The 26243-nt window shown below is 38.3% G+C and overlaps 1 protein-coding gene across 12 annotated transcripts in view; it reads left to right on the top strand.

Annotated features, from left to right (window-relative positions):
• CCDC141 (coiled-coil domain containing 141) overlaps positions 1 to 26243 on the top strand; it is a 181593-nt gene that overhangs the window by 124883 nt on the left and 30467 nt on the right. For 7 of the 12 annotated variants that reach the window (XM_070241343.1, XM_070241342.1, XM_070241340.1 and 4 more), the window contains 9 exons: positions 5443 to 5602; positions 7384 to 7503; positions 9199 to 9390; positions 14749 to 14928; positions 20297 to 20476; positions 21062 to 21187; positions 23004 to 23192; positions 24069 to 24248; positions 26064 to 26213. In XM_070241343.1, coding sequence (XP_070097444.1) covers positions 5443 to 5602; positions 7384 to 7503; positions 9199 to 9390; positions 14749 to 14928; positions 20297 to 20476; positions 21062 to 21187; positions 23004 to 23192; positions 24069 to 24248; positions 26064 to 26213 — 1477 coding nt within the window. The remainder of the gene's footprint in view (positions 1 to 5442; positions 5603 to 7383; positions 7504 to 9198; positions 9391 to 14748; positions 14929 to 20296; positions 20477 to 21061; positions 21188 to 23003; positions 23193 to 24068; positions 24249 to 26063; positions 26214 to 26243) is intronic. The other 5 variants (XM_070241344.1, XM_070241341.1, XM_001501039.5 and 2 more) reach the window with 1 other exon arrangement.

The following is a 26243-nucleotide window of genomic DNA, read 5'->3' as shown; positions in this document are numbered from 1 at the left end:
AGGATCCCAGAGTCAGAAGGTCTGGAACTGGGGAGTCTGCGGGGGAAGCCTGACTCCAGGGGCAGAAATCTGTGCCTTGGGTGGCTGAGGCAGAGTTCTCTCAGAGTGGAGGGCTTAGAGAGAAAAGAACACAAAACAGAGAGGGGGCGAGATGTGAGTAGACACATTGATGAATAAAATGCCCATCACAGTGCTGTTTATAATAGTGCAAACCTGAAAACCACTCGAATATTTCTGGAAATAGAGAAATATTTGAATAGTTTAAGGGCAAACACATTGTGGAATGTTCTACGCCAATATCAGAAGCGTTTTTTCCTGTCTTTTCTCTTCTCCCATAACTCCTAGTAGAAGGATGCTGGAGCCTCTCAGTCTGTCTCTGAACTGTCTTTCATATTTGTCATTCCTTTAGCTCTTTGTGTTACATTCTTGTAAATCCTTCAGACTAATTTTCTCTTTTGTTAATTTTCCTTTTGTTTTTACTCATTTTTTTTTTAGTTTTTATAACTATATTGTTTTCATTTCTGGGATTTCTAACTCATTCCTTTTCACATCCAATTTTGGTTTATTTCTGACTATTTTTGCTTCAGAGTTTCTTGTTCTGTTCTTAGGGATGTTTTCCCTTGTCTCTCTGATGATCTCAGACTTATTTATCTTCAAGTCATTTTCAGATTGAGCTACTTATTTTCCTTTCAGATAAACTGCATTCATTTCTTGATTATTGAAATTTAGGATGTTACACATCCTATCTTCTCTTAGGATTTATTTTCCTCGTGTGTTCTGAAATTTTAGATGATACTCTCATCTGGAGCGGGAGACGTGCCTTCTTCATCTTTCTTTTCCTTGCTTCACTCTCTGCTCTTTGCTCTTTCCTCCTGACAGCTTTGCAATGACATTCACTTGAACTCACAGGGTCGGCAGTCCAGACTCGGTCTTCTGTTGTTTGATCAGGTTGCACAAGCTCCCATGGGGATACGGTGCCTCTCAGAGATGCAGCCGGAAAACCAGGCTGGGGATGGTTCCTGACTGCCCTGCTGTGTCTGATGCCTGGGTCCAGCAGCAGTTGTCTATAGCATTTTTAAACCTCCCTTCACAAGGAGGGCAAAACCCATCCTGGTTACTGATTTCAGGTAGAATCCTAGCTATGATACCCTTTACGTAGGACATGTTTTGGTCTCTGTGGCCTCATAGGAATGGAACTTGTGGCCCTCTCTGCATGCATCTGGACCAGAACCTAGGAGCTCTGTAGCTCCAGCCCAACTTACTGCTTTTTGTTTCTTCATTGTTATGGTATATAAAAGATGTGTGTGTGTGTGTGTGATATTTGTTTGGTGGGGATGTAGTCTCAATGTATATAACTTAAGTCAGAAAAAATATTGTAAAAACATGCATTTCATTTCTATAATATCAATGGCTCTTTTTCAAAGTAAGGATGAAAACTAGAGAGTAGCCATTGTTTCCTCCAAAATAATCATAAACATGAAGGGGCGCTGTTTGCCTCCCTGTCAAAAGAAGCAGCAAGCTGAAGCTAAGATTTTATTTTCGTTTTCAAAGCATGGTTTGTCCGTAGACAGAAAGAAGACTCTGATCAGCTGATTCCTTCTGATGAGATAGAGTAAGCTGTCAAGTGCTTACCATCTGGTTCAGCTCTTAATCCAGATGGGCCGCCAATAGTAATTTATGAAAGGTTTGAAAGGAACTTGCCATTCTCTGGAAAGAATCATTAGAACACATTAACATTGGGATTTGCTCCCCTCCCCCAGCCCCAATTTGCAACAGATGCAAAGATACAGCAACTGCTTCCATACAGCAAATGGAACAGTCTACTTTTGAGCCAGAAGTTGGTATGTCTCTGCTCGTTGGGGAAAAAATGTCACTCATTTTCCTTCCCCCATCTTTCTCCTCTACTGGCTCAATGCATAGGGGAGAAAACGCTCCCATGTGGAGTTTCTAACAAATGTCTGAAGAAGGCTTCTCAGTCTGTCATTTCTGAGTATCTGTGATGCTTGGAAAAGTCAAAGTCAACTTCAGGAGTATTCTGATGTACCTCGTGCTCACATTACAGACAGGCACCATCTAATCCCTTCTTACAGAGAAAGCCCAGAGGTCAATCAGTATTTCCAAGGCAAATTATAGAGCAACATGTTGTTAGACCTAGAAGTTAGTCCACTGGTAGCCAGTCTCCCACTCAATCAGGCAGCACGTTAGCAGTGTGGCTTCAGAATCAGAACAAAATGATGGCCTGTCAATCAACCAAGTTTCTGTTACCCGCCCTCAGTTTTTGTCCCATCATTTATTTAATATTACTGTGAAGTAATAGGACTCATTCCTGGGTGACTGATGGAATTCTACTAATTTATTTTCAGTTCATGTAAGAATTGCTGGCAGAGAGTGAGGTCATACTTTTCCTTTGATCAAACCATCTTTTCAAGCTCCGAGGAAATTGCCAATATGCATGCTATACATGTTTTAGAATGTTCAGAGGAAAAGTTTGAAATCAGTGTTTAAAGTTTCTAACTGAAAGTGATGGAATTAGGGCTGGTTGGGACCTGCAGATTAGGTTTTCACTAAGAAGGAATGGAGAGGGAGTGGCATGGCTTTAGGAGTGTGACAGATATATTCCAACTGGGAATCAGGAGAGTGAAGAGATTAATGCCCGATCAGACAGAGATGATTTGGCTGAGGACCAGAGAGAGGAAAATAGGAGCTGGCTAGGGTAAGCAAGATAATTGAGAACTTCTCGCAGTGAGGATGGGGTCTAAGCGACAGGTAAGAGTGGGGTGCACAGTGGACAGGCAATAATAGACAGTGGAACAAGGTAATTCAGTCTGTCTGTCTAAGGCTTCTAATAGAGGAGGGAAGCATCAGGCAACCTAACTATAAATGCTGAACCATACCAAAGAAGAAATTAGGCAGTCTTTGGATAGCCTGAAACTTCTATAGGAGGGCGAAGGGCAAAGTCATCATTGCTTTAGAAAACTATTAGAAACTGTCATGAGTGACGTTTTTATGCAATAACTCTGTGCATACATTCTTCTTGTTCCTTAAATCTATGTCTTCTCTCCTCTGAAATATTGATCAAACAGTATTTTATTTAATTTGAAAATATGCATTAATCTACTACTTACAAGGCTATATGCTCAGGGCTGCAGAGGATGTACGAGTGAATAGACTGTTGTCTTTTGCCTTAAAGAATTTACAGTGCAATTGATACACATGCTAAGGCACAAATCACCATAAAATGAGACGGAATCTCTTTGAAAAATTGGAAATGAATGAGCCTTCCAAAGACAGAGAGAGAGAGAGAGATCCTATTCAGTTGGTTGTGATTCACCTAAATTAAAATTGTAAGTTGCTAAAGAGCAATATTTTTTGGAAGGAATGCTTGATTTGGTTTTGTTTTCGCCATTTCCCGTTCCCTGTGCTGGAGGGACCTTTAAGACATGAATTTGAATGGGGTGCCGTGCCCCTCTAGTGGCCACTTTGTAAGCTACAGACAGTCATTGCCTTATGGGGACAAGCCAGCCAATTTCAAAAGAGCATGCAGGCCAGACTAATCCTGTTTCCATCAACACTCAGCTGAAGGAAAGTGAAATTTTAGAGGACAAATTTCCTCCACCTACTGTCATGTGTCAAGAGTGTGGACGCTGAGATCAGATGAACAGGTTCAGATCCTGGCTCTGCCACTTAATAATTGTGACCCAGGCAAATTAACTGAGCCTTGTCCTCCTCAGTTGGCTCATCTGCAAAATGGAGATCACAATTATACCCAGATCACAGGGTAGTTATGAGAATTAGAAAAGAGACTACTTAAAACATTAAAAATGGTGCCTTGTCACACTAAGTGCTCAATAATTGTTTTTGGAAAATGTTTATCCATTTACTTTCACAAACTTTGTTCTCTATACCTTCTTTTCACTTCTTCACTTTTTCTTTTTTATTTATCTTTCTAATTCCAGATTTGCATATTCTACAGAACACTTCGAACCTATAGTATATAAGACAACTGGGCTTTTAAGTGCCTTTTTAGCATATAATGTCTCAAAGTCTAAACCTAGTCAAAATACAATTATTATTACTGATACACTGCTTTTACAGGATTTGCAGATTTAAATATCATAAGAATTATTTTTAAAAGTCCCCTGATTTATTGATTATACGCTTCACTGTCTCTGAGTTATTAAAATGCAAAACTAATTGTTTTAAGTGTAACATCTGTGGAACATTGTGTGTCAGAAACAAGATTTCTCACAGTGGTTTCATTTTTTCCCCCCAATTAAACTTCTCTGGGACTCCAGTGGTACCCAGAGGACATACTCGAATCCCATGCGCATTTGACAGGATCCTCAAGCTGGTGATGATGAACCCTCACCTCTCTAGCAGCTTCATTGTCATTCTTGTGAAGTTACTTTAACTCTCAGTCACTTGGGATCTTGCCCTCCTTTCATTACTAATTACATTTATTTTTACAGAGTCATAAATTAATTATTTGAGGGAAAATTACTGAAATCTGTACCTCGTTTCAAGATCTTTTTAAACTCTGGGTAATTAATTTTAAGAGTTATCATGTTAATCTTTATTAGGATTTGAGGGAAATGACTGATGGGAAATTGAAGACTTCAACTTCTTCCATAGTAGCACAGGCTCTGTCTCAGAGAAAGGTTGAAAAGTTAAAAAGCGATCATTCCATGGGCAATGTTCTTTCATTGTTTTGCATTGCTAGTAGGCCTAAGTTGGACACAGTTAGGAAACTTGCCCATGTATCTTTAGACCAGAGCAAGTGGGGTCCAAGTCTAAGTTCATTTATTGTTTTAAAGGCATTTTCATTTTTTGAGCTGTCATGTCCCTTCTCTTTTTCTCTTGAGGCCAACACAGGTGAAAAATGACAATGTGAGGCTTGGTTTCTTTTTTATGAGCAAGTGTTTTAGATTCCTAATTGTTGGTGATGAGTTGGTGTTCATCGAATGAATACAGCCTCAAGCATTCGTAATCATCGAGAACAAAGTCCTTAGTGTTACATAAATATTTTACCCTATTGGATCAGTAAATGTTTTGTTAATTGGCTGATCCACATTTCTATTCAAAGAGCATCTTCAGATAAATGAAGCTTTTAAATAACACCCACAGGAAACTCTTGGCAGACATACTGTGCTTTTTGCCATAGGTTCTCAAAGTATTGCAGAGAAATATTAAAAAGTAAACCTTTAGAAAAGAAGATTAGACCTGATTACAAAAACCCGCAACTCATCTTTTCCCTCAGGATTGACTGACTTAAACAAAGGAATGTGATTTGGTTTTGCCCTCTACTGTACCAGGACTATAGCTACTTAACTTCTATCATCCTAAAGCCTGAAGCTTGATAACTTTTCTCAACTCACTCCTATCACGAAAGAGTAGATCTGTTTTCCAATATTCCTTATTCCTGGCGCTTCTACATGGGGGCAGCTGGCTTGTTCCTTTCAGCTCTCAGGGGACCGGCATTCACGAGATGATGAGATGCATTCAGCGACGAGTAGATCATCTGACGGAACAGTGTTCGGCGCACAAGGAATTTGCTCTTAAGAAACAGCAATTAACGGCCTCAGTGGATGGCCACCTCAGGAAGGTAATTTCATAAAATGTGTCCTCCCTAAGTTACTATTGAGATGCAGCTTCTTGTTTGGTGATAATAGATAGTATGGCAACTGCAGCATGTTGGCATGGTGGGAGGACGGGGAGTGTCTCCTTAGGCTTCTCTTACGCTCCACATGAGGTTTTATAATTGAACAGAATAGAGTTGTAATTTACTATTGATCATCAGCCATCCCTGCCTCCTGTTGCCAAAACTAGATATGCAATCCTACCAACCACCCCAGCCCTGAACACCTGTACACCAAGGCAGTCCTTGCTTTCCACAGAATTGTGTTAACTGAACCATGTGCATATTGGGATTGTGTCCTTGAGTTACATGGTTCTATGCATGGTTCCAATATGCACAAGTTTCAGCTCACGTGGTACCATACAACATGAGGACTGCAGATAGATAGATACCCAAAATGATAAGTTTTGGGAGGTCCAGGAATAAATTGCCATTATCATACTTTATCGAACCAGGTTGGCGCAAATGACACGATCATGGTCATTCTGAATAGAAGCAGACTCATGAGAATTCTCTCTGCAGAGTGAGGATAACAGCTTGGTATGGGAGAATTTTATTTCCCATTTTCAAAGAGGAATAAAACCAGGAAGCTACTATTTGACTAAATAAAAAATTACCTATCTAAAGGTGGGATATAGCAAAAACTAGTGATATCTCAATGACATTAATGCTAACGAACCTTGCCGCATAAGTTAGGTCTGAAATTTCAATGATGTTTTCATTTGATACAATGGACTTAGATGCCTGACTTAGACAAGGAGAACTGGCAGATTTCACAGGACAGGACATTAAATAACCATGTCTCTAGCTAAATTGCCTCCCCACCTGTTATTGATCCAGAACCCTGGGAATCTGAGCCTTGGTCTGATGCCTGGGTCCAGGGAGATTCCAAATATGGTGGCAGCTGTGGTGACGCATTCCCCAGAGCTTGAGACTCAAGCTAATTTGGTGATGGTGGAAAACACAGTAGGAACTCAAACAACTGTTGCTACTTATCTTACTGCCAATTTGACTGTGGGAAGTATGGACTCTAGTTAGAGCCAGGGGATGAAGGAAGTAACTTGGATGGCATAGAATCCTTTAAAGGTCACTTTATTCTTTGAGTCATGTGTACTGAAGATCAAATCATAGTCCCCTACATTCACCAACTAAATGGCCTAAGCGAGTCCCTGTGTTTTATCATCACATGGACAGGGTTTGGTGCTGCCCTAGGATTCCTCACCCCTAAATACAGCAGTCCCTAGGTGATCTAATACCCAAGGCTTGGACCTCTGCTTCGTGATGTGCCTATAAATTGGGCCCCATTCAACTTACAGTGGATGATTGTGAATTAATCAGATAAATTCATCTCTATTGATGTGTTATCAAGTGCATTATTATTTCTAGGTAACGTAGATAATAAAATTCGTAGAAGACATGGATGATTGCTTCTATCTCACTGCTGTTAATAAAATTTATGTCTGTTAATAAATATGTATTTTTAAGCACTTACCTTCAGTGGGTGGGTCAGCAGTATTGCCTCCTATGAAGAGCAGCGTTATTAATTTACATATAAATTATTAATTTACATTTATTATTAACTTACATATAAAATCTGAAATACTTAAAACTATTTTTAGATTAAAATTGATATATCTATTTAAAGTAAAATGGGAATATAGAGAGTAATATTTATTTTCTCTACACATACGCATGCATATATGCAAATACATATTACTAAGATTGTAATATGTTCTTTATTCCTAAAGGTGGAAATGTCAATTCAGAAAATCAGTCCAATACTTTCCAATGCAATGGATGTTGGTTTCAGCCTTTCTGAATTACAGAAGATTTTGAATAAATATTTGGAACTAGATATGCAAGCTAAGGTAGATAAAATAAGAATTATTATTACAGTTAGGATTTGGTAAATATGGTTTATTGTCTTTATACTAAATAGCTATAAAACTGAATCCTGGTTCTCTTGAAGGTTGCGATTTTAAATTAGTATTGTGGCAAATAGTGACTTAACAAGGCCTACTAGTATGTGCATCTAAATTATTTATATGTACATGTGCATTTATTAGGGCGTTTGAGCTCACTGAAACTCAGCATTATAGCCTGGTATTAAACACTCCCTTGGCCCCTTTTCCTTGCCTGGGTGATGTTGGCAACCCCCTTTGAGGATGCCAGAGGAGGGAGGGAGAGTGCTTCTCTGAGACTCTTTGTGATTTTCTGCTAGAGGTAGTTACAAAAGGAAATTACCAGAAGAAGCATGCCTTAAAGCAAGATTCCAGGAGGCAAATAAAAACACCATCTTGCTGGCACACCCAGTGTCCAGGGACAGAAAATGCCCCTCATCTCCCTGGCACCTTCTCTGGCTCCCTTTCACATGAGACTTATGTTCAACTATTCCTGCTAGCAGCTCCAACCCCGCCCTGAGCCCCAGGCTGCCCCAGGAAGTGTTTCGGAAAGTGAGCCAGGCCCTCTCCTGGAGCCCAGGTGGGCGGTAACCGGCCCTGCTGCCCCTGGGTTCTCAGCCCATAAGGGCCTCCTTCACAAACAGCGCCCTCACCCAAAACTCACAGACAAACCAATTTTTTTAAATGGGATGTTTCTAATTAATTATTTAAAATGTTTAAAATAAACCATATGTCTGAATTCAATTTTTTTCCTTATTTAAAAAATTTTAGAAGGAAGAAACTCCCCTGCTTCCTGCTTCCCAGAGTGCTGTCTGGAAGCAGCGCTTGTAAATTGAAACTGCCTTCACTCAATGGAGTCCTTGGGAAGCATGTTAAACACAAGCAGGGAAGCAATCCCTTCTTGCTGCAGATGAGAGTGAAGCTTTTTTTTTTTCATTTTTGCTTGATTCCTAGCTTGGTCTCACATGAAATTTTACACGGCTCTTTCTGTGGCAACTGTCTATGTGATGCCTACAGCACCTGCTCTTCCATGTAGTCAGTAGTTCGATTGCATGTGCCAGAAATTGCACTTAAAAGAAAACACAGGAGAGCAACCCTAAGCAAGTCACATTCCCTGACTCTTTAGGCTGTTTAAACTTCATATGGAGTGTTTCCCCTACACCTGTTTTAAAATCCTTCTAGAGAGATTTAAATGACTGCATAATTGATATGTTATTTTTTATAAGTTAAAAAATGAGTAAACGACTTCTATAAATTTGCCATCTCTTATATAACAAAATTAGTTTAAGAATTTGCTAGAGCTATTGTTAAGTTTCATAAAGCAATTCTCGTGTATAATTATTTTATTCAAACTAAGTAAAATTTCTGCCAGTTTGTTTTACAACCTTTCATACCAAACAAGCTTTCTTCTATTTGTGATGCAGAAAAGAGAAGGCTCTACATAAGAGGTGTGGCTGATAGAGAGAAAGAATAATTTGAGACGGTTTTCATTTTAAGATGACTTTTTTTAAAATTTTGAAAGTTGTGCCTTTCTTTTATTGAGGAGAGCCTTGGTTTGAGTTCAATTAATAATCGTAATAGATGGATGTACAGAAGGTAATGAAATGTGAATGTTCATGATTCCACTGTTGGCTTCTGACCTCCTGTGCTTTGCTTTCATAGGAGACATCACATGAATTAGAAGCAGCTGCAAAACTTATGACAAAGAAGAAGGAATTTGAACCTGATGAAGCAGCATCTCTTTCTTCTAAAGTGAAATGGCTAGAGGAAGAATTAAACATACTCGGTGAAAGGATCGGCTCCAGGTCACAACTCCTGCAAACTTATGTGACATTTCTAAAGTCATCAGAGGAGGTACGGTACCTATAAGCTGACCTTCTTTGGCAAGGTGGCCTCTGCCCATCTTCCAGCTTCCTATGGGGATAGAAGCCCTCTTGGGTAATCCATGTCCTTCACCCCCGCACATGTACTCACTTATAGGCCCTTTATTCTCCAAAGCAATGCACAAGGACTCAAAAAGTAACTTCTTTTACTAAAAAAAATTACAAATTGTCTGTATAGATATATACACAAATAAGCAAAGTAGTCATGTTGGAGTACTTTTTACTACAGCCTACAAATATTTACAATATCCTAAACATAGATGAAAATGATTTAAAAATAAGTTATTTTCTATTTTAAAATGTCACGAATCTCTTTGAACACCTAAGTAATTAGTGTGATTCATTTAAAATACACAGAAGTGGAAATTACTGGCTGTTGGGTCCAGTCTCAGATTTGTCTTGTTTGAAGACTTCTAACAAATTTCCTCTGAAAGCTTCTTCTGAGGCATTGTTTTGACTGGTTTGTACTAGATAATTCATAAAATTCCCTCTAGTAGGCTAGGATTTCATCTCTCAGAGGTCCCAGCTTCTTAAAGATGACGTCAGTAATAGAAAAGTGCTAGGATTCCACCTCATGTAACTCTGGTCCCAGTGCACCTCGGTGCATGCAGGTCACTCTCCTTTCAGGGACGGGGCCCTGATTTAGTGGGAGGTGGAGCCAGCAGGGTCCACTCAAGGGTGAAGCCAGCCAAAGTTAGGTAGCACACTCGTATTCCATCTTCTCATCCCACCTTCCCAACTCTCTCACGATTACCTCCCACCACCACCGTCCTGCCTACACACATTTCCTCTGTTAGCTCTCCTTGTACAATATTCTGAATTCTCACCACTCTAGAGGAAGGCCATGCCCAGACCCTGGAGTCTCAGGAAACCATTGCCTCCTTTTCCACATCTTTACTCCATGTTTTGTAATTTCTGGCTTTTTTTCAGTTATCCGTAGCCCTGAACTCTCATGGTTCAGCAGAGGTATTACAACTGATGGGATTATCCTGTTGATGAACGTTTTTATTAAGAACTTGAAATGGTGGAGAAGGTACAAAGAAGTGCTTGTTTTCTGTGTCTTCATTGCCAAAAATGTACCTTCTTGGCTTCTAGTTCAGCATCTCCTTCCACGGCTCACTCTGGCCTCTGGGACCAAGAGCCTGTCTAGGGCTGGAAGCTTAGCTTTGCAAACAACTTTCTCAGAAGGACCTCATGTCCTTCCAATCTTCCCAGCTTTCACTAAATCTATTTCCTGCCTGGCAGAGCCTCCTGTCCTTCTAATCTTGGCAGTGGTCTCAATCTGTCACTCTCCTACTCTCTCAGGCTTTCCTTCTTTCCTCACCTGCTCATGGTTACACATTTCCATTCCACTCTCCATGCCCTCAACTCTCTGCCTTCCAACCTGACTAACCCTGCCAATTCCCAATACTAGATCCATCCAAGACTGTTTACTCATCTTCTCTTTCCAAGCTTCCAGATGCTTCTGCAGAAAATCATACAATTGTGCTGATTGGCGCTCTTACGAATGTATCAGTCTCTGCTTCAGCTGGGTCCACCATATGCTCCCTAGTTGGTGCCTAAACATATTACCCCAGTTTCCAAGCCTAAATCTTAGCTTATAACCTTACCTCATACGTGACTGAAAAACACAAGGCCATTGAGCCTAACTGCCTTGACTTCCTTCGACTTTCAAACCTAATAACGTGTTCACTCATCTTCCACTGTTGCCAATAAAGTCCCCACTCGTGTCCAGCATTAATCTGTAATCAGGATGCTCCTTCTTCATGCAGAATCTAGCACCAGCAACCATCCTCTAATACTTCAGATTTGCTTTTTTCCATCGCTTCCTTCCTTTTGGTCTACAGTTATGTCCAAATGGTCTTGCCCTCACCAAGGCTACCACTCTATAATTTTCCTTCCCTTCACCTCTGGACTCTTGGAGTGGGAAGATGACATTTCTTGCCTCTACTTGGTCATCCTCTCCGGTCCTCATCCCACTGCTGTTTAGTTTATTCCCCTTTCAATCCTGCCATTTGTCACTAGCTCACTCCACTGAAAATGTTCTCGTAAGCTACTTACTAGTTAACAAATGAAATGGTGTATTTTCAGTCTTCATCCTGGTTAATCTCTCTGTCACATTTAACCTGGTTACTCTCATCTCCTGTGACTTTTTTTTTTCTGGGAGTGATTCATCCTGAGCTAACATCTGTTGCCAGTCTTCCTCTCTCTTTTTTCTTTCCTTTCCCAAACCCCAGTACATAGTTACATATTCTAGTTGTAAATCCTTCTAGTTCTTCTATGTGAGCCACTGCCACAGCATGGCTACTGACAGACGAGTGGTGTGGTTCTGCGCCTGGGAACTGAACCCAGGCCACTGAAGCAGGGCGTGCTGAACTTTAACCACTAGGCCATCAGGGCTTCCTCTCCTTTGATTTTTTTTAAAGAACATATTTACCAAGGTATAATTTACATAATTTTATGCTATGTACCTACTTTAGAGTGGAGTAATTTTTAGTATATTTATAGGGTTGTGTAAGCATCACTGTACCCCAGTTTTAATATATTTCCATCACTCCAAAAAGAGCCTTGGTGCACACTTTTAGTCAATCCTGGTTTCCACCTCCAGCCTTGAGCAAGCACTGATTTGCTCTCTGTCTCGACAGATTTACCGTATTTGAATATTTCACATAAATGGAATCATCCTGTCTACTTCTTTATCTGTTCCTTCTCCTTTTTCCTAAGTCAGTTCTCTGTTCCTGAAGTATGATGTGTCACAGAGTACCTGCATATGCACATTCTCTCTTTTGCACATTCTACACACTTTCCCTACAAAACATCACATCCCCATCTATGGTTTCAATTCACTAATAATTCAAAAGTGGTTCCTCAGCCCAAACTCTCCAGACCAATGCCTTCAACTTCCAATCATTCTAATTACCTATGTATCCTGTAGGTTCCTAAAACTGAACAAAACACAACTGGTTATCTTTTCCTCAAAGATGCTTTTCCTTCTGTATTTTGGCATTGGATTAATGACCCCACCATCTGTCAGAAGTCCTAGGTAGAAGCTTCAGTCTTTTTCAAGCTTTCTCTTAACAATTACTTGTTTCATGCAGGCTCTGTGCTTTTCACTCCTGATTTCATTTAATCCTTACAACACCTCTATATTCAGTTACTATTACCCACATTTTACAAATAAGTTAAATTGAGGCTCTGAGAAGTTAGAGATATAAGATCAAACAACTAATAAACTTCAAAGCTGAAGTTTAATCCCCAATCTCCTCCCTTTCATTTTTCCCTATTCCAAAGGCCATGCTATCTCGTGTCTGTCTATAGAGATGACCTAAAAGACTTAATTCCCCTTCCTCTTTTTGCACCTTCATTTCTTTGGCTCAAGCCCTTATTATCTCTTGCCAAGCTTAAAGAAGTTGTCTTCTGCCTATTCTCTCTGCCTCTTGTAACTCTCCCCTTCATTCCTCCTTTTAAAAATTGGTCATTCTAAAGCAAATCTAATCATGTTACCTCCTGAAATTCACGTAATTTGACAAATGTAACTTGTGAAGTATGTTGCAAATAACTTTTACCAAAACTGGATAAAGTATTAAAGTTTATCATTCATTCACTTAAAAAACAAACTAGTACAGATTCAAGGGACTTCTGCGTTCAAGGAGTGTTTTTTGAACAGTTAGAAAAAGATGATGAATTAAAGTTTACATTTTGAGAATTGCACATAACTGACAGGCCAGCAAGTTGACACCCCAGCCTGTAGTGCACAATCCTGTTAAAGTACTGATGGTTGTCATGCCGATTCTGAGTCATCCTGTAGCCATCAGTTGTTTCAAACTAATGAGAATGTGTCACATCATGTTGGTTACAGTAGAAAACAAGCCGAAACCTACTGGCCAGTTTTATCCCAGCACAATTATCCCTCTAGCCTCTTTCTCACCACTCATCTTGTGCAACAAGAACTTCACCCACACTAAGATCATTGATCATACTCTGAACCAGCCAGTGTTTTCAAACTCGTGCCTTCACATGTTAGTGCTTCCATTTGGGATCCCCTTCTCCTACTTTCTCTGACCCTGGACAATTCTAAAAGATACAGATCAAATGCCACTTCCTGTGGGAAGGCCTTCCCTATTTACTCTATGTAGAGTCGATGGTCCCTCCTCAGTGTGCCCACAACATTGTGTGTATACTTGTCTTTTGTTGTAATAATCTGCTTATGGTTCTCTTTCTCCCAGAACTATGATTAAGAACCCAAGGAAATAAATGTTTAATTTTTACTGAGTTAATTTAACTAACTCGTGAAGGATAAGCAGCAACAGAAAATTGAGGAAAGATCATTCTGGGCTGAGAAAACAAGCATCAGCAAAACAGAGGCATGAATAAATGAAATAAGGGCAATGAGGAGAAAACTCTGTTTCTTAGTGTCATTTGTAGGCTCTCCTATTAAGTTCATTTAATTAAGAATGATGTTAAAATCTGTAAAATATAGTGACTAACCATTTCCTGAAGTTTCCCACCCTATTTAGATTGCTTTTGGTAGTTGTGAGCTCTTTGAGTTTTGTGCTATTGTCCATTAAGCATTATTCAAATGCATAAATGCAAATAACTTGCGTCAAAAATTGTCTACTATTTCCACATCACCTAATTGCATGTTACTCTGTAGTTCCACAGGCACATTTGCTTTTATGTAAGATCTCTTCAAAGAGAGTGATTTAAAATAATCTAGTACTGCTTACTTCGGTTAGCAAATGAGAAAACACAATTCTAGGGAGGCGAAGTAAGATAGCTCAATAAGATTAACTCATGGAAGCAGTTTAATATGAATACTTGTACAGAAAATTAGCAATTGTTTGTACTCTTTTGTTCTGGTTTATCACTGATAAGTAGCAAATTGTGATCTACTAATTATTTTTTCACTGACTTACATTTCTTTCTGATTTGTATTCCTTGATTGCATATAAACATATAGATGTCTTTCTTCTGAATTATAAAACTCAGCTTTAAATGGAACTACACCGGTGTTTGATATAAATTGTCCCCAGTTGCAAAACATACACATATATAATACATAAATATGATTTTGGCTACGGTAAGTAGGTCTTATGGGTAATAAACTTGTCAGTTCAATTTAGTACCCAGTGGAGGTCCTGTCTGTCAACATCCTAAATAGATTTTCATGTCTTTTCAGGAAATTGACTGTATTCGATAATTATTTAAAGAATTTGAAAATGCAGTTTCCATTTAATTTTTACACAGGTTTTGATTGGAATCCAGTGTTATTTTCTTTAAACATGTTTCTAAGCCTTCTTAACGTTCATTTATATTCTCCTTTTTGTAGGTAGACGAGCAGTGTCAGAGCCTTAAGGAGTTTTACCAAACTGGAAACCTGCAGAAGGAAGAGGATGATGCTAAAGCTAAGCATTGGTCTGACTCAGCTGAGAAGCAGTGGCAGCTATTTGTAAAGAGGAGTTTTTTAACTCAAGACCTAGGGCTTGAGTTCCTTAATTTAATAAATATGGTGAGAATGACATTAAATGAGTCACCCCTTCTGCATGGATGACTTGTCAAAGTCAAAATCATAAATTCAAAAGCTCAACTGTCTATTAATCAGCAATGTTGGCTTAGAAAGTTCTTTTTAGCTTCACTCAACCTAGAAAGGTCCTGAAGTCTAGCGTTTATGTGCTTATTTGGTTCTAGACCTCTTGTTAGTTTACAACATGAAGGCTATGTTAATTACTAACAAGAAAAAGTGTCTATATTCCAAATGCAACATTGTTTTTATTACATAGAATCCTCAGTAGAAGTTCAACCAAAAGTTCTGAGTTATGTTGAGAGTGTGCATCAAGATCTTTACAAAATTTCCGGCAGCTTAAGACAATGTCTAGGATGAATCTTCATTTTAAAGAATTTCTTACTATGCAGATCTTTTTATAGTGAAGCTCCATTGTATTTAGAAATGTACCCTAAAGTTAAGCTGTCGATTTATATCTGTTAAATGTTCTAGAATCCTTATATCAACCTCTGACGCATATAAAGTTCTTTACAGAATTCTTAAAAGAGGGCTAATCCATCCCTCTTTCAATACCTCAAGTATCTTCCTAATGAGACTTCTCAATTCATTGTTAGAAAACTCTAGCTGCTAGGAAAAATTTTTTTTCAATGTTAAGTCAAATTGGTATTCATATCTTGTTCTAACCCTCTGTTGCTACACTGGGGAATAAAGTAGTATTTTTACTTCATTCCTCTTACAAATGAAAGTCCTTCAAACTTTGAAAATAGTTGCTATGTCTAATCGAGTCTTTTCTGCAGCTAAACACATAGAAATATTTTCTATCATTTATGAGATAACTTCATTTCTTTCTCCATCCTGATCCCTCCTCCCAGAATTTTCTATGGTTTCTCAGAATCAATCATAAAATGTAACCAAAAAGTGAAGTATCACTTCAAAACAAAGTACAACAAAGTTGACATCATTCTTTACTAGTGAGATCTAAGATTAGGTTAACATTTTTAGTAAGAATTTCACTTTGCTGGTTCATATTAAGCTTGTGATGGAATAAAACTCCCATCACATTTTTACGGCAATTCCTTCCAAGCTAGGTCTCTCTCATCTTATGTCTGTGTCAGCTTTTTATCTTTTCCATACAAATGTGGGCCTTTATATTTATTTCTGTTTAATGTCATTTGTTAGTCTTCACTCGTGATTCCATCTTGTTAAATTAATTTTGAACCTGCTACCTACTACATTAGCCATCTCTCCCGGGTTTAGTTCTATACATTGATAAGTAAGCCTCTTATGGCTGCAATTAGATCTTTTATAAAAGTGGCCGATGGGCAGGTTGACATACCAACCCATTAAGCCATCAGTTGGTTAACCAGTTTTTTAAACATTCATGGATGCTCCCAGTAGTATTTTACTTCAACCAATATTTCACAACCTTTTTCTTAAGTCTATCATGGGAGACACTGCTCAAAAGAAGGTCTACCCTCCTAGTATCCTATCAATTACATAAATAGAATTTGGCATAAATCAGGTTGACTCCTAGCGATCAAGGCATTCTTTCCAAAGTGCTCACAAGCTGCTTAATCAACAATGAATTTATCGTACTGGTTTTCAATGTAAAGCTTACCAGTCTGTAAATTATGTAGCCATCCTTTTCCCCCTTTTGAAAATAAGGGCATTTTCCTTTCTCTAATTTTCTGGCCATTTTCCTATTGTCTGTAGATTTGCAAAGATAACTGACATCTGCAGTTTTCCCAGTTCTCTGAGATGTGATTAATCCCAGTCTGGAGCCTGAATTCCTTTAGAAGAGTTAGATTCTGCCTAACGATCCTCATCTACTTTGAACTACAATTTTCTCTTTGTCTTCTTTGTTTCAGTCTTTACTGTTTGAAGGCCATTCTTGCTAAATCAATGTGGAAACAAATAATAGTCTTAAGCAGTAGAGAAAACGTGCTAAGCAGTTTGCCCATGTTCTTAAGTTATAGAGGTGATTTATTGTAAAAAATAATTTTCTACTTGGAACATTTAGAACATATGCTGTCTATCTCTCTTTCTATCTTTTACATTTTTACTTTGTTCAGTGTATCTTTTTCCACTCTTGATGAGCGTACTTCTCTAATTTACACTCATAGGGCATTCAAATATTCGCAAACTGTGTTTTTTGGCCTATCTTTTTTATTAGTAATTTCATTGCAGAAATTTTATTTTTCGGTTCTGAAATTTCCAGTTGCTTCTTTTTTATTAGATTTATATTGCTGAAGAAATTCTCTTTCTTGTCCTCCTTCTCCATCTTTCCTATACTTTCTTGACCATTTTAATTATGGGTATTTTCTAAAGTGTAAGCTAATTCCAACATCTGGATCTGGAATTGTTTTTATTGCATATTTTTCTCTTGGTTTCCAGTCATGTAGGCCTGTCTTGGCAGGACTAGTGAATATTTATCAAATGTCAGGCATTTTGCATAAAAAATTGTAGGAGTTCCAGATAGTGTGATTTTCTTTCCCCAGGTGGATGTTGGTGGGATCACTTAAGCCAGTTAGGAGCTGGTGAAGTTGAATGTGGAGTGAGGTTCTGTCAAGGCTCAGTCTACTCTGATGATCTTGGGCTCTCAAAGTTTTCAGCTTAGAGCTTGGTGCATTCTTTGAGATCTCGCCAGCAGCAGGTCCCCAACACCAATCTTTGTCTTGGAAAACTGCTGAAAACCTCCACTCTGCTTTTCAGAGGCTTGTGCTTAGTTTTTTTTAATCCACTGCCCTGTACAGCTCCCATATTTTGTTAATGTCCTTAGAAGAAGATCAGCTATGTGCTCGATACCCCCGCCCCCCAAGTGTCTGCCAAAAGCTCTGTTGGTTTCTCTGTTCCCCAGCAAAGCCTCAATGACCAGCCTCCCGTCAGTGCACAGAGTTGGGAAGTGCCCCTGGCTGGGGCAAAAGTGGTGACAGGTGAGCTCAGGTTCTTCCTTCTCTGGAGTCTCAGCCTCTTTACTTCTTATTCTCACAGCAGCCCTCTGCTGCCTTCGAATAGATGCTTTCTGCATTTTATCCAGCTTTTCTAATCGCTCTAAGTGGAAGCACTGTTCTGCCACTGGCTATTCCATCTTACCCGGAAACGGAAGTCCTTTACTACTTATTTAGAAGGTTGAAGACTGTACAGTCAGATTTTCATTTAAGATCTACAGAAGGAACCCATTCCAACTCATGTTTTGTATCTATGTCTAAATAAACTTATGTTATCATAATATTCACATGCCTGTTTTAAGTTCTCAGAAATAGTGTGTGTTTTACTACACACCTTGGTAGTCTTTTATCTTGGTATTAGAAACATTGTCACTTTACTCCAAGGTCCTCACCACTGTCATATGGTAAATAAATTCCTTCTTATTGGTAAGAATTAAGGTCCACATAATGGTCAAGTTTATTGGTTCAATGACATTGGGAGATATGAAATTGTTGGTAAAGCAAGTAAAACACAATTTTTATTCTCTTTCTACTTTTTGGACCATTAAGCTTTTAAACAAACATTATTGTTGAAACATGGTAACCAGTTTGGTTGTTAAAAAAGAAGGAGGCCAGCTGGCATTTTCCGTTAAGTGTTCTACTCGTGATTGGGTTGCTGTGGTTCATATTTTCAAGTTTGAAATTGAAAATTTTTCAGTTCATCTAAATATCATCTCGATCAAAGAAACCAATTTATGCCAGAAATCTGGCAGACATCTTGACGAAACTGCCAATTTACTGATTTATAGTGGTGAATACTAAGAATGCTCTCCAGGATACTGCCTTCCTGTTATCAAAGTATCTGGAAAGCAAGACATCAGAAGACCATTCACTATGTGTGAATCTAAATGGAAAATGGATAATTTAGTGCCCGAATTAGACAAGATTATGGCAAATTTTTCCATGCCCTTACACAGAAGTAGAATGAATAGTGTGTTTACTAACCAAACCTCAAGCAAATTATTCAGTCTTCCTGAGTGGCCAAAATACTTAAGTTGCCAAATATGTAATCACTCTGCTTGGATCCTGCTAGCTAGATATCAAACAATCTTCCTACGCTTCTCCCTTTCCTAGACACGACTCAGACCAATTTTGATTAGAGTTGTAATTTACATGTTGCAATTTTCAAGTTTACATTAGATTATATCCTATATTACATTTTGATTAATAGTTTCTTAATAATACATGAATGATACCCTAGCTTTATTAATAGATAAAAAATGTATTTGTGGGTCTTGCTATAGTTGTCTAATATCTTTTATAGTATGTAGCATCTTATTAATCATAATTACAGAACACATCATTTTATTACTAGATCCCCAAATTCGTGGGGGAAATCTCATTTACCACTTGCAGTTATACTTTTTGCAACTAATTAACACTTTAGAATGTCCAAATTAATATAAAAATACAAATGTGCAATATTAATGTCATTTAAAATAATTTAAAAATAAGATGGCTTATTATTTAAATTATTTTGTTACATATTTAAGATACTATCTTCTGACTACAATCTAAAAGATTCCTTAGCTTTTAGATACCTAGCTGTCACTGCCCTTATAGAAATCCATGTGCAATTCCTCCTTAGAAATTCAAGGATTTATTGAGAAAGGCTGGCCATCAAAGTAAAAACCACTGTTTTGCCAAACAAATATTCTTCTGCATTTTTTGATGTTTGCACATAAAAAAGTACGTGGTCTTACTCTTTACCTCTCTTATCTTTCATCCTCCAATTGAATTTCCCCTTGTTTAAAACCATTCTTCAAAGGATTTCAAATCAGTCAGCCAGAACATATCGAAGTTGAGAAGAGGTCTTTGAATTTAGATATTGTGCTTCTGGTGCACACAGAGGTACAAATATAGAGATATATAAGCCGCAAAATTCAGTTCTCACAAAAGGGAGTAACTTGAGGAACTGCTCACTAGGGAAGTTTAAAATAATTGTAAGATATACAATGGGATAGTTTCAGGAGAAAAACTGGCCCAAAACAAGCTACCCCCTCATATTCCACGATATTGAGATTTTGACATATTCTAACGAGTATGTTAAAATAAAAAGTGCAATACACTTCGAAACTTATGCATTAAAACAATCTTGACTTCACCACTTCTAGATCCCAGCGCTTAATCATGCCTCAAGCCCAGGAAATAACCGGACACTAGCAGGGGACTCAAACACCACTGGGGTCTTGAAGAATCCAGGACCAGCTTCCAAGCATAGAATATGGGCTCTGAGAGCCTCTCACGGCCTTTTCAGCCTTGTCTTGGTATCAGAACTGAGCTGTGCTTTGGCCGTGATCAATAGTTTGCCTCCTAGAATCATTTTATGCAAAACTATTGTACTTCTTGGGAAAGAAAAGCCATAATATGGATTATTAATTTAACAGGCAAAAGAGAATGAAATATTAAATGTGAAAAGTGAGGTGCACATTATAGAGAACACTATGGAAAGACAGAAGGCAGAAAGGGAAGAACTCGGCCGCCTTCGGATGGTATGGCAACTTAAAGCCACTGCAAGCAAGCCTGTGAAACAGCAGTGGGGAGCATTCAAAGAGCAACTTACAAAGGTGAGAGGGCATGCGCCGGATGTTATTCAGCCTTAACAAGGAATGAAATCCAGACAGATGCTACAACACGGAGAAAACCTGAAAACATTGTTCTGAGTGAAAGGACCCAGACACAAAAAGATCAATACTATATGATTCCACTTATATGAGATGCCTAGAGTAATGAAATTCACAGACAGAAAAAACAGAGTAGAGATTACCAGGGCCTGCGGGGAGGGAGAATGAGGAGTTAGTGTTTAATGGGCACAGAGTTTCTGTTTGGGAGGATGAAAAAGTTCTGGAGGTGGATGGTGGTAATGGTTGCACACCAGTGTGAATGTACTAATGCCATTGAACTGCACACTTAAAATGGTAAATTTTGACATGTATATTTTACCACAATAAAAGCGAAAAAGGTAAAGGAAACCCAGGTCCCGTGCTTTTGTTCATTCATGGTTTAGAACCACAAGATCACTCGAGGTGGTGAGTGTTTTCATGGAGATTGAAAAGTTTGATGACACATCACATCATCACTGGAATGATCATATCGTATTTGCTGGCGATGTCACGGAATACATATGCATAACTATCCAATGTTTATTTCAGACTACTCACAGCTTAAAACTTCTTCAGGAAGCACTTATGCCTGTGTCTGCGCTTGACCTTGGAGGGAACCTTGAGACCATTTTAGGTCTACGGAAAAAATGGAATGAAATGAAGCCTCAATTCCAGGTGAAGAAATAGATTGATGGACTTGGGTGAATGGAAGAAAAATTTAAAATCTATTTGGTTGTGGTTTACCTAATTAATTTTCACAGACTGGTGAATTACTAATTTTTCTAAACAAAAGCATTGCTTGTCTAAAAATTCACTTTAAAAACATTTTTCTTACTGTTTTTCTTCAGTGTTCTATATTTGGTGACACATGAACATTCAGGCTAAAAAATATCTTTAACATATTCTTATCTTAGATTATCTTAATTTGCATTAAATTAGTTCCTTATTAATATATTTATCATGTCTTCACTCTAAGTATTTTCTTAAGGGGTATAGATGTGTTTTAGATGGAAACATCTCAAAGTAAGGATGGGCAACTTCTGACACAGAGAGTCTAGCCTCCGTCTGTGAAATCACCACTGTGATGTCACTGTCCCCAACCACTGGCACCCCAGACCCCTACCACCCTCCCAGGAATTTTGCTGTGCTCTCTCATTCTCCCTCTCAGGGAGCCCTCAGGATATCAGAGATAAAACCAAGTCATATTCCCAGCCCCTGACTGCTAAATGCATTTCATATCCCGCACCTCCTGCCACCCCTACACCTAACACGACTCCCAAAAATAGTAGCCAGTCGCTTTATCCTCCTGCCTGGATTCTTGTTCTTTGTTGCAAAGATAAGATACCTGCATTTCTGTTTGCCACTACTTCGTTAGTGTTGGCTTTAGAGAATGCCAGAATCAGACGATTGAAGATTTAGGGAATATCTAATTTAGATTCCTTTAAGACAAAACTGATGTAATATATGACCACCCTACACACAAAAAACACACACACCATTGTAGCCCACAGTGAACTCTTTCCTCTAAACTCTTAGAAAATTCAGTTAGCCTACATGTGAGGTTCTTCGATATACCCTATATTATATGTTTATTTGCATTTCGTGTGCGCACACATGCATGTGCCCCTGCACATGTGCGAGTGTGTATGTGTGCGCGTAACTTCTCTAATTGAGGACCATTCCCAACCTTCTTTGGCTCTTTCCCTGTGACATGCATATATTTGATGCCCACAAGCTTGATTTCAGCTTGAAGAACCTTATTAAGCTATTCTTCTGAAGATTATTTTCTTAGCCTAAGTCATTTCCATTACTTTTATCTTTGATATAAAATCCACTTCTGAAATTATAGCGGCTTCCTCTTTGAGATGTCCACCCTTTGCAAGTTCTACCCCAGGATCTGAATTCCTATAAGGGATATCTGAGCAGTGCTGGGTAAAAGGAAGGCAGTTTACCCCTCCCTACATGTGACAGCTATTTGTGGATTCTGGGATGATTGATTTTAAAGCAGCATATCTACTGTGCTGCTCAGCTGGTGGTTCATTCTGATCATTCTTTTATCACAAAGGACAAGTAATTCCCCCAACATATTTCTACATTGTCTTCTCATGGTGTTCTTACCATACTACCTGATTCTAGTCCGTATTAAATATCAGAGATGACCATGGCTTCGTAAAATATCTAAAATACTTTTATTTAACAGATGACTAGAATACTTGGTGTGTCATAGAAATATATAACTTTCCATTTCACCACCTAGCTTTGAAACACTTTTTTTGCACTGCTCATAATTTTTTTAAAATTTCTGAGTAGAAAGGCATGGAATAATATATCCCTAGCATCAAGCACAAAGGCTGGAGTTGCAGGGGTGGAGGCTCACAATAAGTATATGTTAACAAATGACAGAATGATTCGTTATTTAGATCTTCACAGTCAGTTGTAAAGTAAAAAGCTCTCTAAAAGCTCATTCCTCTTACCACTTCTAACTTTTTAGCAACTGAGTGACGAGGTTCAATACATTATAAAAGAATCAGAAGAGTTAAGTGGCAAAGGAGCCCCTGTGAAAGAGAAGTCTCAACAGCTGAAGGACCTTATTCACCTCCATCAGAAACAGAAAGAGAGAATCCGAGATTACGAAGATATCCTGTACAAGACAGTCCGGTTCCACCAAGTAAAGGAAGAGGTCAGACTTGTCATGGATGTCTGGAAGGCCCTCCGTCTTAAACTATGAAACTAAATATTAATTATTATGTAATAAAGAAAGGCCAAATTGCTTATTCTGATACTAGAAGCTTTCCACAACCTGGCGCCTAACTTTTCTCTCACTATGCCCATCCTCCCTTATGTCCCAGCTCAACGGAGCTCTTCTTTGTCCCTCAAAGATGGCACACACATTCCTAACTCTGAGCCTCTGACTCCTCTCTGCTGTCTAAACCCTGACCCCGCTTCCAGCAATCCTGCCTACTTGGAGTGATTTCTCTCTTCTAAATTCCCAGAACTCTCATTGCTTATTCAACACAGCTGTTATTTTTAGCATCTTGATTCCTAATTACTTTTCGGTAAACATAGCTCTTTTCTCACCAACTTGAGTGTAAGCTCTTTGACGGAAGAAAACAAATTCAATTTTTCTGTATCTCAAGTATCTGACATCGTATAGGGCTCAGTAAATATTTATTTGTTATTGATGGCGGTGGTTGTTTTTACAAAAACTTCACAGTTATTAGTGTCTATTAACAGAAAATGGAGATGTATTGATACCCTTTTAAAATAGGCTCTGAATTTACTCAGACCTCACATTTAGATCTTGCTAAGGTTTTAGGCCATGACCAAAACAAGAGTACTTTCTTCTTTAATACAAATGATAATATTAGTCCCTCAATTTTACCTATTGATTTGCAGCATTGTAACACTTATTTAGGTATAACACTAATAATTGTCAATGGGCTTGGCAGCATTTTGACCAGCTAGTAACATATATTATAGGAAATAGGCTTTTAAAAAAATCTGTTTTCATAATAAAAATATGAAACATGCTAACTGTGAATGCCCAAAATTCCAGCTGGGACGTCTCATCAAATCAAAAGGACTGGAGTTTCTAGAACGGCCAACGGAAGTGGATGATGCTCATGATGCCCAGGTTTACCTCAGTCGCTCTCGGGAAAAGCAGGCCCATATAGACCATCTCCATAAATTGGCCCTTTCCCTGGGAGTGGAGATCATCTCATCAGTGCAGCGGCCTGTAAGCAACTGAGAACACCATCATTTATCCCTAATTGTAGCTGGGAAGTGGGCTAGCATAGGAAAGAAGCCAGGCAGATTGCTTAACATATGTTACATTAAAAAAAATATTAAATCATTGGGGTAGTTATTTATGGTGAGTTTCTACCACCTACAACAAAAGAGAAAAATATTAAGGAGAAAAAAATCTGACTATAAAAGTTGTTTAATACATCTATTCTCACGCTAATGAAAAATATAAAATTGTAGAGCCGTGTTGTCCAATATGGCAACTGGGTTTTCACTTTTAAAATGTGCTTAATGCAATTAAGGAACTAAACTTTTAATTTTACTTAACTCTAATTAATTTATATTTAAAACTGATCCTCACTATAGTTATTGGAAAGCTTTTAAGTATGTTGGGAATAATTTGGATAAATGAATCTGCTTTTAAAACTGTAAACTCTATGAAATTTAAATACAGATCAAATATTTCTGAGAGGAATTTAGCAAACAATTGAGATGTGCTCTAAGTGTGAAATATGCACCAGATTTCAAAGACTTAGTATGAGAAAAAAACTTATTAATATTTTTATATTTGGTTACATGTTAAAATGATATTTGGACATATTTGGTTCAATGAACTATATTATGAAATTAATTTTACCTGTTTCTTTTTACTTCTTAATATGACTACTAGAAAATTTAAAATTATTTATATGGCTCACGTTATGTTTCAATTGGGCAATGCTGTTTAGCATTCCAGATCTGGAGGGTATCCATCTGACAGACCATGGAGCCTAGGACTCTCATTTTATAGATGGAGAATCTGATCTCAGAGAAGCTGCTTTATGCATAAAAGCCAGAATGGAGCTCCACCCAGGGCTCCAGGCACCAGTCACTCCATCTCTTTATTCCACTGGGCTGACCTTAAGAAAGGAGCCTAAAAGAGAAGGAAATAATTCCAGATCAAATTTTCATAAATAGCACAGCGAGCTCTGATTTTTTTTCATATTTGATTTGATTTTTTTATTTTTTAATTGCAGTAACATTGGATTAACTGATTTTTTAAAAAAATATTTTTCTCCAAATTCCTAATTTGAAGAAAGAAAAGATTATGTTAATTCTATCCAATATGTATAACTTAATAAAATCATATAGCCAATTTTATTTTAAAGATCATTTAAGATATCCACCAAACTTTACGGAAGGTAGCGAACCTAAAGTGGTTTTTTTTTTTAACTGAAAGAAAGAGAAATACAAAATATCTGTTGCTGTTAATAGAACTTTTACCAAGAAGGAGCTTGCTTTTTAAAGAGTTTTATTTTATTAGTTTAAAAAGAAAAAAAAGTAAGAGTCTCATTTCGCACGAATAATGTAAATTGTTCTCCAATCCAAGTCTGGCCTTGGTCTCAGCAGCCCTCCGCGCTGCGCCGAGATTGGAGCGCTTGCGTAAGGAACCCGAGGTGAAGCTCAAGCTGACGGGAAAATTACAGTGCAGAAGGCGAATATTTCTAATGCATATTTTATGCCTTTTTTGAAGTAAAAATTATACCTTATAATGAATGGTGTCTCCGAGGAGTTGGGTGTGATGAGCTAATCTTCAAAACCGAAGTTTCAAGACGGGAAATGTAGCAGCTTTTTGCCTTTCCCATCTTGTTGGGTGTCTGGCTTCTTTCTGAAATCATTATATTCATATGCTTTAGGTAAAAGAAATCAGGAGCCTTTTTTTTTTAAAAGTGTCCTTTGTGAATCTCCTAATGCAGGTAAATAGCATATTCGTCTCGCGGCTGTTTTGCCCGTTCCCTTCTCACTTCCGCTTCCCTTTGGTTTTTAGAACTGCTCTAATGTTTCCGCGAAGAACCTACAGCAGCAGCTGGACACCCTTGAGCGGGACAGTGTGAGCTGGCGGGCCGAGGCCGAGGAGTATGGCAGGACCCTGACCCGCAGCTTGGAGTACTGCACCACAAGGGACGAGATAAACGAGGTGAGGGTGCAAGGGTCACAACTGACACGT

The sequence above is a fragment of the Equus caballus genome, chromosome 18, assembly GCF_041296265.1.
Source record: "Equus caballus isolate H_3958 breed thoroughbred chromosome 18, TB-T2T, whole genome shotgun sequence".
NCBI lineage: Eukaryota > Metazoa > Chordata > Mammalia > Perissodactyla > Equidae > Equus > Equus caballus.
The sequence above is the reverse complement of the archived record's forward strand: the minus strand, read 5'-3'. Positions and strand labels throughout refer to the sequence as shown.